Here is a 12,888-nt window from a genome sequence, read left to right as displayed (position 1 = left end):
CACAGGTGCTCGTTATCGAATACAATTAATGTGTTTGAGCAGAGCATTAAAAGACGAACGGCCTCAATACAGCGAGAGGCAAGATAAAGTGATTTTGCAGCACGACAATGCTCAGCCCCATGTTGCAAAAGTGGTCAAATCATACTTGGAAACGTTAAAATGAGAAGTCCTACCCCATCTGAATTTTCTCCAGACATTGCTCCCTCTGACTATCACCTGTTTAGATCAATGGCGCATGGCCTGGCTGACCAACACTTCTGACCTCATGAAGTCACAAATTGGATCAATTCGTGGATTGCTTCAAAAGGTGAACAATTTTTTTGATGTGGGATTCGTACACTGCCCGAAAGGTGGGAGAAAGTATTGGCCAGTAATGGAAAATACTTTGAATGATACACATGTAACCAATTTGTTTCATTAAAGCCTCAAATGTTGGGGAAAAAGCGGTGGAAGCAAAGTTGTACACCTTATAATAATAATAATAATAATAATAATAATAACTGGACATAACGTCTGAAGCAACTGTGATTATGGCACTGAACTTTCTGGAGAGAAGAACTGGGGACTTGATTGCTACAATCCACTATTGCTTAATCTGCATCTCTCGTGCTTCACAGTTCTGAGTGACTTTTACATCACCCCTTTCGTAACTATTACTCGTCCAATACAGTCTTTTCAAAGCTCCATTGTTGGTTCCACCCCAGTCTGTACTCTTATTAAGTAAAAATTTTTTTCCGCATCTTGCCACAAACAATAAGACAACGTAGGCTGCCTCTGAAGTAAATGCAGAACGTTACAAAAAAAAGTCAGTATCATTATGAGCCATCAGCTGAATTATGCAAGATACTTTTAAAATAGCCAAGAGATCACTATGTTTATTTATAGGACCTGTTGTCACTTATCTTAAAAGCTGTACACATTCCACCTCCACTACCCCTGACATTTTTTATGTTCCACAACTTCTACACTAGCTAATAAGCACTGTTCTTGCTCAATAACTAACTTACCTACACTTGTACAGGAATTAAGTAATTACTTATGAAAGAAGTAGTTCACATTCTTAATTGCATATGAAGCAATTCAGTTATATGTTTTGGCTCAAATAGTCCCTAATGAGCAATGTAATATGCATGAAATGATAGTCTTCCCCATACCCTGTAAACTAAATTACTGTCAATGTTAAATTTTAAACTGAAGGCTCAAAAACATTATTGTCATCACATATTGAATCAAAACACATGACACTCCAACAGTACTCTAACTAGCACAAAAAGTAAAGATTCACATTGATGTGACCCCCTGCTTTATAAATAGGTATTATAAAGTCCTGGCAGAATGTAAATAATTGAAGGAATAAAGGTAACACCTCACCAAACAGTAGAGGTGCTAGGTTGCTAAAAGGCATATCAATAAGCTTCTGTTTGAAAGCTAGCCAAGTTCTCAGTCTTCACTGTGCGCCGTTCGACAATTCACAACCTCTACTATTTGGTGAGTTGTTACTTCTACTCCTTAAATTATTAGTGCTTTTATGCATGCCATCTTCCTTCTCTGCGATACTATTATCTCTCTTAAAACTAACAATTCTCTTTGGCATCTCATTAGAATGAAAACTAGAAGAGTTACAAATCCATACATTCTTACCTAATCCTGAAGGACCCATACTGCTCTGCATACTGCTCAGGTCAGATGTTTCAGACACTTGTGTTTCATTATCTTCGCCTTCAAGCTGTCCGGAAGAAGGAGACTTGCTGTGCCCAGTCTTGGGTGAAGAACTGGAAGCAGCTGTCGAATGAAGGTGTGGAAAAAGTCTACCTAAGGATTTGCTTGTCGCCCCGCTACCAATAGAGCGAGTCATCAATAGCTTATTCTCAATCCAAGATGTTTCTGGAATGCTGCGTGTCATTCTGCCAGTACTACTAAATGAAGGCAGAGGATCTACACTGCATGAATCTGGTTTTGTTTCTGGCTCTCTGTCCAGATCTGAGAGTTTCACAAAGCTACCACTAACAACCGATTTTGCTTCAGACTCCTGAAATTCGACTTCTGCAGCATTCGCATCTTTCATGACCTCCACAGTGGAAGTTCTGTTAGATGACTCTGAAGTAAGCTCCTGCTCCTTCCCTGTTTGTAAATGACATTCCTGATCCAGCAATTTTTTTGGTAATCTCTTGTCACCACTTCCAGAAGAGCATTCAACATCAGAGCCATGTGAGCTACTGGAAACATTTTTCTCCAGAACAGTGTGTTCACTCTCTCCTTTTGCCAAACGACGCTGTCTGTAAACTTTATTATCAACAACTGATGATCCCTTGTTTTGATCTGACCTGTCTGTAGCTACTGGTGAGCCAGAGTCCTTCATATCTGTCTCTTCGAGTGCTATAAACAATGCTTCTGAGCTTTTCTGTTGCACTTTCTCACTGTAATTTTTTTCTTCTGCTATTGTATTAATATCACTTTCAGAATTCCCTTCAGAACTCAATGAACGCTTCACGTATTTCTCATAAGTCTTTGACATCAGACGGCCATGACAAGATGAGGACATTTGCTTAACAATATGGCCATCTTCACTAAGAGACTGGCTGCTGCTTTGGAATCGACTTTTTGATAATGAAGAGGCACTAGAGGATTTTTCTTCACTGCTGGTTGAGAGAGAGCTCCTGTCAACAGATAGACTGTGCGCACGCTTATGTTGTTTACGAGAAACGGCCCTTTCTTCAGTTTCTGGGTTCCAAGAATGACGATTGAAGGTTGGCCTCAGACCGGAGGGCAATGTCTTGCGTCTTGTGACAGGGGAATCAGATTCTATGAACATAAATACTGCCTGTTTTTTCTCAGGCATTTCTTTAACTGTTCTATCAATGGCTGAAGCAGCATGCTCTGTTACAGATGAAGGAATGCTGGCATCTATATACATGTACGTTCCTTTTGAAGAGTGTTGCTTTTCATCAGCTACATCAAAAGTTGTTCCAGCAATTCGGTTTTGTTTTCCTGATTTTGAAGGACCCTCAGTTTTTATAGACTGTACAAGTTTTCTCTTTGGAGAAGAAGGGGAGAGCTCTTTTTCATCTGTTCCATTCATGTCTGGATGAGTTTCTTGTTTTGGAGCACTAATGTCAATGAACATTGAGAACATAAGATTTTTTTTCTCACTTGAAACATCTTTAATTTCATCTGCAGAATGCTGTTTTACAATGCTATTAATTCCTTTCTTTTGACTCAGTTCTTCCTTTCCTAAGCCAACAAAATATCCACACGACTTGCCCTCCTGAGCATTTGATTTTAAGGAATGAACTTTTACTTCTGTATTATTGGGTACCTTCCTCTCAGACTTCCCAGTCTTTGGTTCAGACAAGTCAACAAAATATCCTAAACCACAACTCTTCACTGATGATGCAGATGCACTTTTCTGAATTTTGTTTTCTTTCGGAAGCACTTCACTACTCTTCAAATTTAGACCATGTCCTTGTGATGCTGATTCTTTTAATTCAACAACATAACCATTAGTTGCTTCTTTGTTTTCAACACTTTGATCTTGTTCTACAGAATCAGTTAGATTTTTTGAAGGTGCCATGGCAATATCACTCTTACGACGCCTTCTGGAGTCTAAAGGTGGCTTTTTTGCAACAGTTACTGCACAGTCACTCATATCCACTACCCAGGCTGACTTTGCAGATACGTTTTTGGGAGCCTGGGCATCAATCGTATCTACTTTTGTCTCTGGTAATGCTGGGGCAGCACCAGAAAGAATAGGAGCCAATTCATTTCTTCTACGGGATAAGACTGGGCTGTCATTTATCTTTCTCGGTTTCACAGAAAAATCTACTGTTGAAACACCTCCAGAAATAATAGGGGTTGACTCTGTGCGTTTCTGTTTCTTTGGGCTATCCCATGATTTCTTTTCCTCAACAATATCACTGAATGTTAATGCACCAGAAACAACAGGTTTTGAATTGCTATCATAATTAATAGCAGCATATTTTTGTGTGTCTTTATCAGTCTGAGATAATGCAGCCAAATCAGTAGTCAACCCATTTGAATTCAAAAATTCCTGCTTCTGAGATGGCATTGACTCACAATACTTTTTATACTCATTTGTGTAAAGAGACATCGCATCCTCAGAAACACCTAACTCAATAACAGGCACTTCTGAGTATGGTTCTATTTTTAATCCATCTGTAAGTGTATACTCCCTCATCTCATTTAATTCCTTCACTTCTCCTGTGTGAATACGGGTAGAAGGATTTGCAACAGTCCCTATAGTAGTGTCAGGTAAAGCAGCAGGAACTGCGACATTCAAAGTGTGGTCAATATTCGCAATTAATTTAGATGAATCAAGTAACAAGGAGCTAGGAGCTGAAATATGAGAGCCATGCATATATTCTGTCATAATCCCCTCTGCTGTTAAATCTGAGCCAACCATGATTAAGCTCTGAGCATCACGAAAGCCTTCATTTCCTGTAATGTGGCCAGAGAATTGAGGTATGTGACTTTGAAATACCAGATTTCCTTGTCTTCGCTCATATTCCTGGCGCAAAATAGCCAGATGTTCATCATCTGTATCAAGTTCAAATGTATTTCTTCTTATCAAACTTGGTCGTGGTTCTGCTTCTGTTGAAGTATTACTTTTGTCATCCGCGCCCACAGTTACATTACCACCATCTACTTGCTCAGTGCCAGTACCATTACCCTCATGCTTTGCATCAGGGTTTTCATGCAAATTTGCATTATACACAGACTCATCATTTTCTTCATTTGTTGCATGGTAAGTTTCTTGTTTAAAGCTATCTCCTTCCCAAGAAATATAACTACGCCGTTTCTGTCTGTCAAATTCAGACTCCAAATCTACTGCTGCTTCAGTTGCAGGTTCAACATTTGAAAATGAGTTCTCACAAGATGAATCTTTGGCTTGAGACTCCCTCTCCAATTTAACGACTTTCTGCAAAGAAGAAGAAATTGCATGCCCCAGTTCATTGTCTTTTTCCTTATTATCCTCTACTGAAACTGTGTGTATAATATTCAAATCACTCTTGCAAACCTCTGCCAAGGCATCAACTGTGTCAAACTGCCTAGAACTGCCACCTAACATTTCCTCCGAACAAGAATCCCATCTTCTCCTCAGTCCTCCTCTGTGCAGTTTTTGTAAAGCGATCTGTGGTGCAAAGGATTCTGACAACTTCAATTCCTTCTCAAACTCAGCATAACTATCTTGCCCATCAAGTCTCGTAGCACTGGGTTTTAAATGTGTATACTTAGGCTGGGCTAGTTCAGGAGCACCTTTCAGATGTTCATTTGGTTTATAAACAACCTCCTCATCCGTATTAACTACGTTCAGATCTGACTCCAATAAATTTTGTTGTTCTATTTTGACAGCACTTAAAACTTGTGAGACAGGAGGAGCTGTACTGCTAACAATGTCTATTTCAGGTGCAGTAATACTAGAGAGTTTGCTACGTTCACTTACAGGTGAAGTATGAGGTGTTGCTGTTACTGTATCCATTACAGGTAGTTCATTCTCTTTGGTATCTTTCACAATTTGATCTGATTTACTCATCGGAAAGGGAGGTAAACTAACTTCACTATCATCTACTAAACTAGCAGCATCTATGAAATAATTCTGTGAACCCAATGAACTGTGTGGTGATGGCTCTAGCCACCAGTCATTGCATCTTTCATTATAAGAGCTGTATAAACCAGGTATGAATTTTGTTTCAACATAATTAGTTCCAAATTCATCCTTCAACTTTCCCTCTGTATCAGAAGCCTCATCTTCAGGGGCAATCTTGTTGGTATCTTCTTTTATTTCCCTATCCTCATGTTTTTCTGTTTCGTCACTATCATGCATTTCTGAATATTTATCACAAATATCATTTTGCTTCTTATTCACTACAGCTGACTCTGAAATTTTAGTTTTTGGAAGCTCACTTGAGTTTCCTAAATTTTCTTCACTTTTTGTTTGTAATGAAATATTAGTGACTGATGTAGCAGATATTGGCAAGTCACTACTAACATTATTTGTTTGTCGTGATATGCAGGGCTTTTCCTGAACTGGAGCTGAAACGTGGCTGCTGAAACCATGGTCACTCTTTTCATGCTTTATTACTGCCTCCCCACCTGCGTCATTCCAATACTCACTGTCTTGTTTTCTATTAGCTGGTAAAGTCTTTACAGAGTCTGTGTTAGTCTTATCTTCGGTATTCTGTTCCTGACCATTGTCACTATTTGAAGGAGGAAAAGTACTGTCCCATGTACCAGCTTCTGAGGACACAGAAGACGATGCAGACGACTTTACAGGTCGAGCAACTAACCCGCCATCATCACCATCATGAGGCATATCTTCTCCAATGGCTGCTTCTGTGAGATCAACTCCAGAGGTCTCTGACACTGTGTGCTCTCGAGGACTACTGAAACCGCCGGCAGGTAAACATCCCGTAGAACTTGTGTCAAGGCCGGAGTCTGGGCCACCACCACTTGCATCCATTTCAGGGCTGCATGAGAAGTAAGGCAGGTCTTCAGTAGTTTCCCTTCTCTTGCAGCACTCTAGCACACTGTCTACAACTTCAATGGGACTGCACATAAAATCATCTTCAACTGTATTATCAACAAATGTATTTATAAACTTTTCATCAGAAAAGTGGAGGGTAAAATTCACCTTGGAATTCTTTTTTACTTCAGTTTCTTCTTGTTCTCTTTCTTCGTCTTTCTTAATTATCCTCTCTTTATTCTCACACTGCTCACAAGATGGTCCATTTGTCTCACAATTCACCTTTCCATTTACACTGGTTTTCGAGTCTGTTTTCCGACAATTCTGATGAATCTTATCTTGTCTGGTATCAATGACACGTTTGTTATTTTTTAAAAATTGCTCTCTACTATTAGAATCACAACCACGCTTTTGCTTTTTGGTTAAATGACTAGATAAGAATGGCAAAGTAGTTGGTTTTTTTAATTTTCTGGTAGTAGTTTTGTTATTTTCTTTAGACTTAATAGACTGAAAAGACTTCAGTAGCTCATCTTGTTCCTCAAGTTCTTTTTCCAAAATTGTACATTGCTGTTTTGGTACAGAATCTGGGCAAACAAAAATTTCATCCACTGGAACAATAGAATAGTATGATTGATTTGTTTTGTGAAGGTTTATAATTGATTTATCTTGTTTTGATTCAACAGTTTTCAGATAACTTCCATCTAAAACAAGTGAGGCAACGGGCTTTTGGTTTCCACTCTGTGGATATAATTCAGAGGGGGAACAATTTGGGGTTAGAAAAATGTCAGATTCAGGGCTCAAAACAGTATCAAAACTATTATTCCTTTTGAATGTTTGGGTGTTACCATGAACCTGATCACTTATTTCTTCTAAGCACCGAACTGCATCTTTCTCCTCCTCAGTAACTGTGCATTTTGAATAAATATCCCTGCAACAAGAACAATACTTTGAATGAGAGAGAGAATTTCTTGCACTGGTATAAAGAAAATCTACAATTATTTGGTAAAACACGAGAGGGAGAGAGAGAGAGAGAGAGAGAGAGAGAGAGAGAGAGAGAGAGAAAATTTACCATACAGTACCTTATGAAGCTTTTTATGCATTCCACAGATCTCTTCTCAAAATATACTGACTGCAAACCATCCTGCACGGACGTTAAAGAAGGAATGGCACGCAGCTTTGTGAAAAATTTTTCAGCACGCACTTTTAAAATACTGCTGTGTGTATGTATAGTAGTTGTGTTAAACACCAGTTCCAAATCACAATATAATGAATTGCTGTAGATCCTGTATTTAAAAGAAAGATTATTTTTCATTATTGCTTCCTCTAATGCATATAGGTATTATAATTATAAAACTAAAATACCTAGAAACACGAAGGAGAAAAGTCAAAGTATTAGAAGATTTGTGCGCTACAAAATTAAATTAAACAATAATGTTTCTCCATAATCAAAGTTTCTTCTTCTTATTACTGACGGGATTAACTATAGTTTCCCCACAAATTATGTTTCTTGGATCTTCTGCTCAGCAGCACTGATAATGTCACCCACAGAGTCATTTTCATTGTCAAGCCCTGTATCTACACAATATAAAATAGTATCTGGCTTAGCAGACTGAATACTGCAACTGACTTTAACAAACAAAGTACTAAGTTGATTTCAAAAATATTTCTCTGCCCACACTACCAATAATTTGGTCCGGATATGTTTTCTTGTAATTGCACTGTATGAACCCAGCCCTGGCTACATTAAAGGCATTGTTTAGGAAGATTTTGTAACCTTTGGTTACTCTTCCACAACAAAACCATCTCGCTGAAAGTGCCCATTCCTTCACATATTCTCTTTATATGACTCATATCCTTGCCAATACTTCTCTTTTTCATTCAGATTCCATTAACACATGTGACAAAGTCTGTATCTTTCTTCTATCAAATCCTCTCTGCACAACATTTTGGTTTCAGTATGTACACAGAATTATGCTTTGCTTCCATCCACTAGTACTTTTGCCCCAACTATAGTTAACATTCTTTTTACTTCCATCCCTTGTCATTTTCTTATCCTCTGAAAATATCTGACACATGCAATTCTTCTGAAAGAGCTCATATTCTACGCACTTCATTTCCTTGTCTTCTAATATTTGTAATTCTGTCAATACTGAGACCACTTCTATTTATGAAGTACCTTACATCACCCTCTTCATAAATTCAACCTTGTCATACATCACGGCCACCACCAACACTACCTCTGTGCCACTGCCGCCACCAACACCACTCTACAGTACATGCAACAGCCCTAATTCTTTCACCTGATGTGAAGTGTTATGTAGTTAAGAAGCTCAATACTGAAATTAGTTTGTGCAATTTATCATGCTCAATTTTTTAAATGAGAATTCTACAAATGACCTATCATGTACGACATAAAGAATGTCCCATTATACTAAGATACATACAACTTCGTAAAAAAATTATAAGGCAGTTAGTATTGCAACACAATCACTATGAAGTACAGCTGCAGCAAAATGAAATAAGGTTGTGGTCATTAGAGATGGAACACAAGCATCTGTTTCATAACGATGGGGCACAAATTCAGTCGTCGACTTTCTGAAGGAAGTAGCATGTCTTTCCCCTGAAGTAACAAATGGAAACTGCAAAAAACCTACTCTCAGGAAATTCAAACAGGGTTTTAAATCAGTTGCTCTTGGACAGTAGTTCTGAGTCTCAATCATTATGTCAGCAAGGTTAGCTATAACTTTCTTTCCTGTTCAAACAATGGAAAATCCAGGATGGAATGTAACCACAAGTATTACGTGGCAGAAGGACTCCGTCAGCTGTCAGATATTTCCACCTACAAACCATGCCACAGTGATCCCATTCCAGTAACCCAGCAGGATTTCCAGTCACTCCTCAAATCCTAGGCCCATCCCAGAACCTCTCCCCAGAGTCCATCTCTCTACTTACCCCTACCACTCCCTGCACTCCTACCTTCTACAAACATCATGAAGTTCATAAACCCAACCACCCAGGACGTCCCATTGTGGCCAGTTACTGTGACCCCACTGAGAGTATCTCTGCTCTCTTAGACTTTAAGTGTTTGTTACAGTCATTAACTAGTGAGTATTTCTCTTACATGCCACAAAAGTAATGGCGGTTATGACAAATGGAACACCTAACTATGAATGTGATGCTGGCAGTAAGGTATGATTCATGTTGCTACTGTTCTATCCAAAACATATGTAAGTGAAATTATTAAATGGGATTAAATTGATCACTGAAAACCTTCACTGTACAGTACATTAAATAGGCAGTATACTTTAGCAAAAGAAAGAAGAAAAGTATTATGTTCCTAAGTCAGTCAAATTTTTTGATTTTCAGAAGCAGAATTAAATTAAAGAGCAATGTGGTAAATATTAGACTTGGCCTAGGTGATACGAAACAAAGTTTCTTCAAGAAGATCAACTGCTTCACAATTAACCATGAACTATTATTTAAAAAGAGGTTCCTGAGTTTTTTTTCCATGCAACATTAAACAGAAATAGAATGTAGGCAATCCAAACTTTTGATGCAGTTACTGAAGATAAAGAGAAAGGTCATGAAGAACAACTAAAAAGACAGGATGGTAAGATCCAAAGTTTTAGATACAACAAGACAACAGACACATTCTAGTTACTGGAAAAGAAAACTCTTGACTGCAAAAAAGCATTAAGAGGTATTAAAATGGTCCACATAATATTAGGATTATGTACATATGTCAAAATCTCCAAGAAGAAGAAGAAGAAGAAGAAGAAGAACATGAAAGTCTTGTTTTTCACATTGTTCAGGTAGATCAAATGCTCCAACTACAAAAATTATCAGATTTTTCACAAAGACTAGTGGAAAAGAGGTGGGAGTGTTTTTTGTTGTTAATTTCTCATATCTTAGTGGTAGCAGATATGGCAAATTACCGCAAAGTGTGAAGTTACACCAGAATTACAGCAAATGACAATCCGATGCTACATACTTACTATTTTTAAGAGGACCACGATTGAAAAGAAGCTTCTTTTTTCACAATAATAAGCCTCAATTAATATTTTGATCCAGCAAAATTATAAGAGAAGCCTGAAAACAATAAGGGAAATAAACTAAACAGGAATAACAAAAGCAAAAACAACGTAACTGCAGCAACTATAATAACTTTCATAAAACAAATAATTTCTTCTACTGAATAAAAATCAAAGTAGTACATAAAAAAAATTCATATCTGACAAGCAAAACTGAAAATGCAGTAGTAAAACTAGTTTATTAAAAGTTTCAAAACTTTCCTGTTTATGTTTCAATTGCATAACAGTCTTGCTACCAATTTCTTATCCTATGAAATCATTTTCACCATAAAAAAGAAAAACATAATACATCAAAAATAAATATAAATATAACAATTGTACAGAAGAATGCATTTAAATTGAGGATCTACTTTTATTTTTCCTAACTTTACTTTTATACATAATTAACAATTTGCCTTGGCTTTGCACAGATAATACAAAGTATCTCCGGTCGGATGACTTGTCTGGCATAGTGATAATTATATATATAAACCACCCTCAATAATCAGTCTATCTATTAGTGAAAACTACGTCAAAATCCCTACAGTAGTTCCCGAGATAAGCCAACTTCATATACAGACAGAAAAATATGGCAGGGGATTTAATTTATGTAGAGGCAACACATACGAAGCTGTAAAATTTAGGCCAACTGATAAAACTGTGGTATAATAATAATAATAATAATAATAATAATAATAAATAAAAATATAGAACATCCCAAAAACATTAGAAGTATCTAATTTCCACTCACTAAAATTCACCAAACGTGGAACAAAGTGGGGAGACTCAAAATTTGACCCAGGATTGGTGGAAACTTATTTTCTCTTTCGCAGTTAACATCACACAATGAAACTTAACTGAAAAACTGACTAAAAAGGCAATACAAAAATCAAAGCCATAACTGAAAACTACTGTATGTACATATGTATATAGTGGCCATACTCCCTAAAATTTACTGTTTTTGATTAACATGATAGCTACACAAAATCTTTATGTGGATGCTGATTTAGCCTATGCATTGTTTAGTCTGGAAATATGAAATACATATAATTTTGAAAATGAAGGGTATGCTTAAATTAAAACCAGTAAAGGGCTAGGAATGAAAATACAGAAAAAAGCTGCTTCACTGTTCCACCTGTCTGGAAACCATAACATCTTTTAAATTGTGGTGCTCTGCCCTTCTGTAAAGAAGTAGCATGTCTCTTAATTAAAAGTGCAGTTAAAACAATATGCAAACAGAAACACAATTAGAATTACAAACCTAAAGTATTTAAAAAAATAAATTAATTAAAAAAAGAAGAAAAGAAAGAAAGAAAGAAATCTTTCAATGTCTCTGTACCCTCCTGCTCGAAATACACTGATGGAATGTGACCAACAGTTTGTGACATGTAGGAAACTGAATTAAGAATATAGCTTCATGGTTGTTTTCGAACAGCACTGTGTTCACCTGAAAGAACTGGTATGAGGGGAATGAATATCCCATGTTTCTATCACAAAAAAATTGCTTCAGATTATCCTGCATGAACAGCTTGTTTGCAATTTGGTTTCCCATGTTTGGTAACATCTCATACATTTTCTCATAAAAAGATGATTGCAATATTTTACTGCATACTGGGCAATAAGACAGTATGTCAAGTTAATATTTGATCCCTTTGATGCGTTATTTCACACTGAGTATACATAACAGACTTCCAGACAACCACTCTGAGTCTAGAAGCATTGAACAGAAGGCACCCAAATGAGAATCTGAACACAGTGGCTCAGCTTTCAAATCTGCATTTCTCTTCAGAGTGCACACAGTCCAGAACAGAGTACTGACTGGAGCAAATACATTTGGTGATAGTATTTTGGCAATACGCTAGTGCAAATATCCAATGGAATCTGGTCGAGTCTCTCTTCCCGAATCAGATTACACATCAAATAAAATTCATTAGTAGAATACATTGGCAGAAAATATAGCTCACACTGAAGGCAACATTTATCTCGTGATTTGGAGTTACTGAATTTTTAGTTCAGTAAAAGTTGTCCAATGGTGAGTTATTATCAACATCTACTTCTATTTTCCATAAGTCACTTTATGGTGATTGGCAGACTTTATCATCATTTTGCCCTTACTTGTTCCAGTGTTAAATGGCGTGTGGGAATAAAGGCTGTCAGCTTCTGTACAAATTCAATTTTAATGTCATAGTCACTTTGTGTGCTGTTTGTGGAACTAAGTAATGTTGCTTGACTGAGAAGCATCTCCGTGATATTCTCATAAATACTTTTTTGAACCCATGACAAAACACACAGCATTTTCTTTTCTTCGTCTCTTCCATTTCCTCTATGGTATGTAGT

The 12,888-nt window shown here is 37.1% G+C and overlaps 1 protein-coding gene across 1 annotated transcript in view; it reads right to left on the bottom strand.

Moving 5' to 3' along the window:
* LOC126189020 (uncharacterized) overlaps positions 1-12,888 on the bottom strand; it is a 165,812-nt gene that overhangs the window by 110,555 nt on the left and 42,369 nt on the right. The window contains exons 3-4 of the mRNA XM_049930839.1: positions 7,561-7,764; positions 1,642-7,409 (exon numbers count right to left, since the gene is read on the bottom strand). Coding sequence (XP_049786796.1) covers positions 1,642-7,409; positions 7,561-7,764 — 5,972 coding nt within the window. The remainder of the gene's footprint in view (positions 1-1,641; positions 7,410-7,560; positions 7,765-12,888) is intronic.

This window comes from Schistocerca cancellata, chromosome 5 (assembly GCF_023864275.1).
Source record: "Schistocerca cancellata isolate TAMUIC-IGC-003103 chromosome 5, iqSchCanc2.1, whole genome shotgun sequence".
Lineage (NCBI taxonomy): Eukaryota > Metazoa > Arthropoda > Insecta > Orthoptera > Acrididae > Schistocerca > Schistocerca cancellata.
The sequence above is the reverse complement of the archived record's forward strand: the minus strand, read 5'-3'. Positions and strand labels throughout refer to the sequence as shown.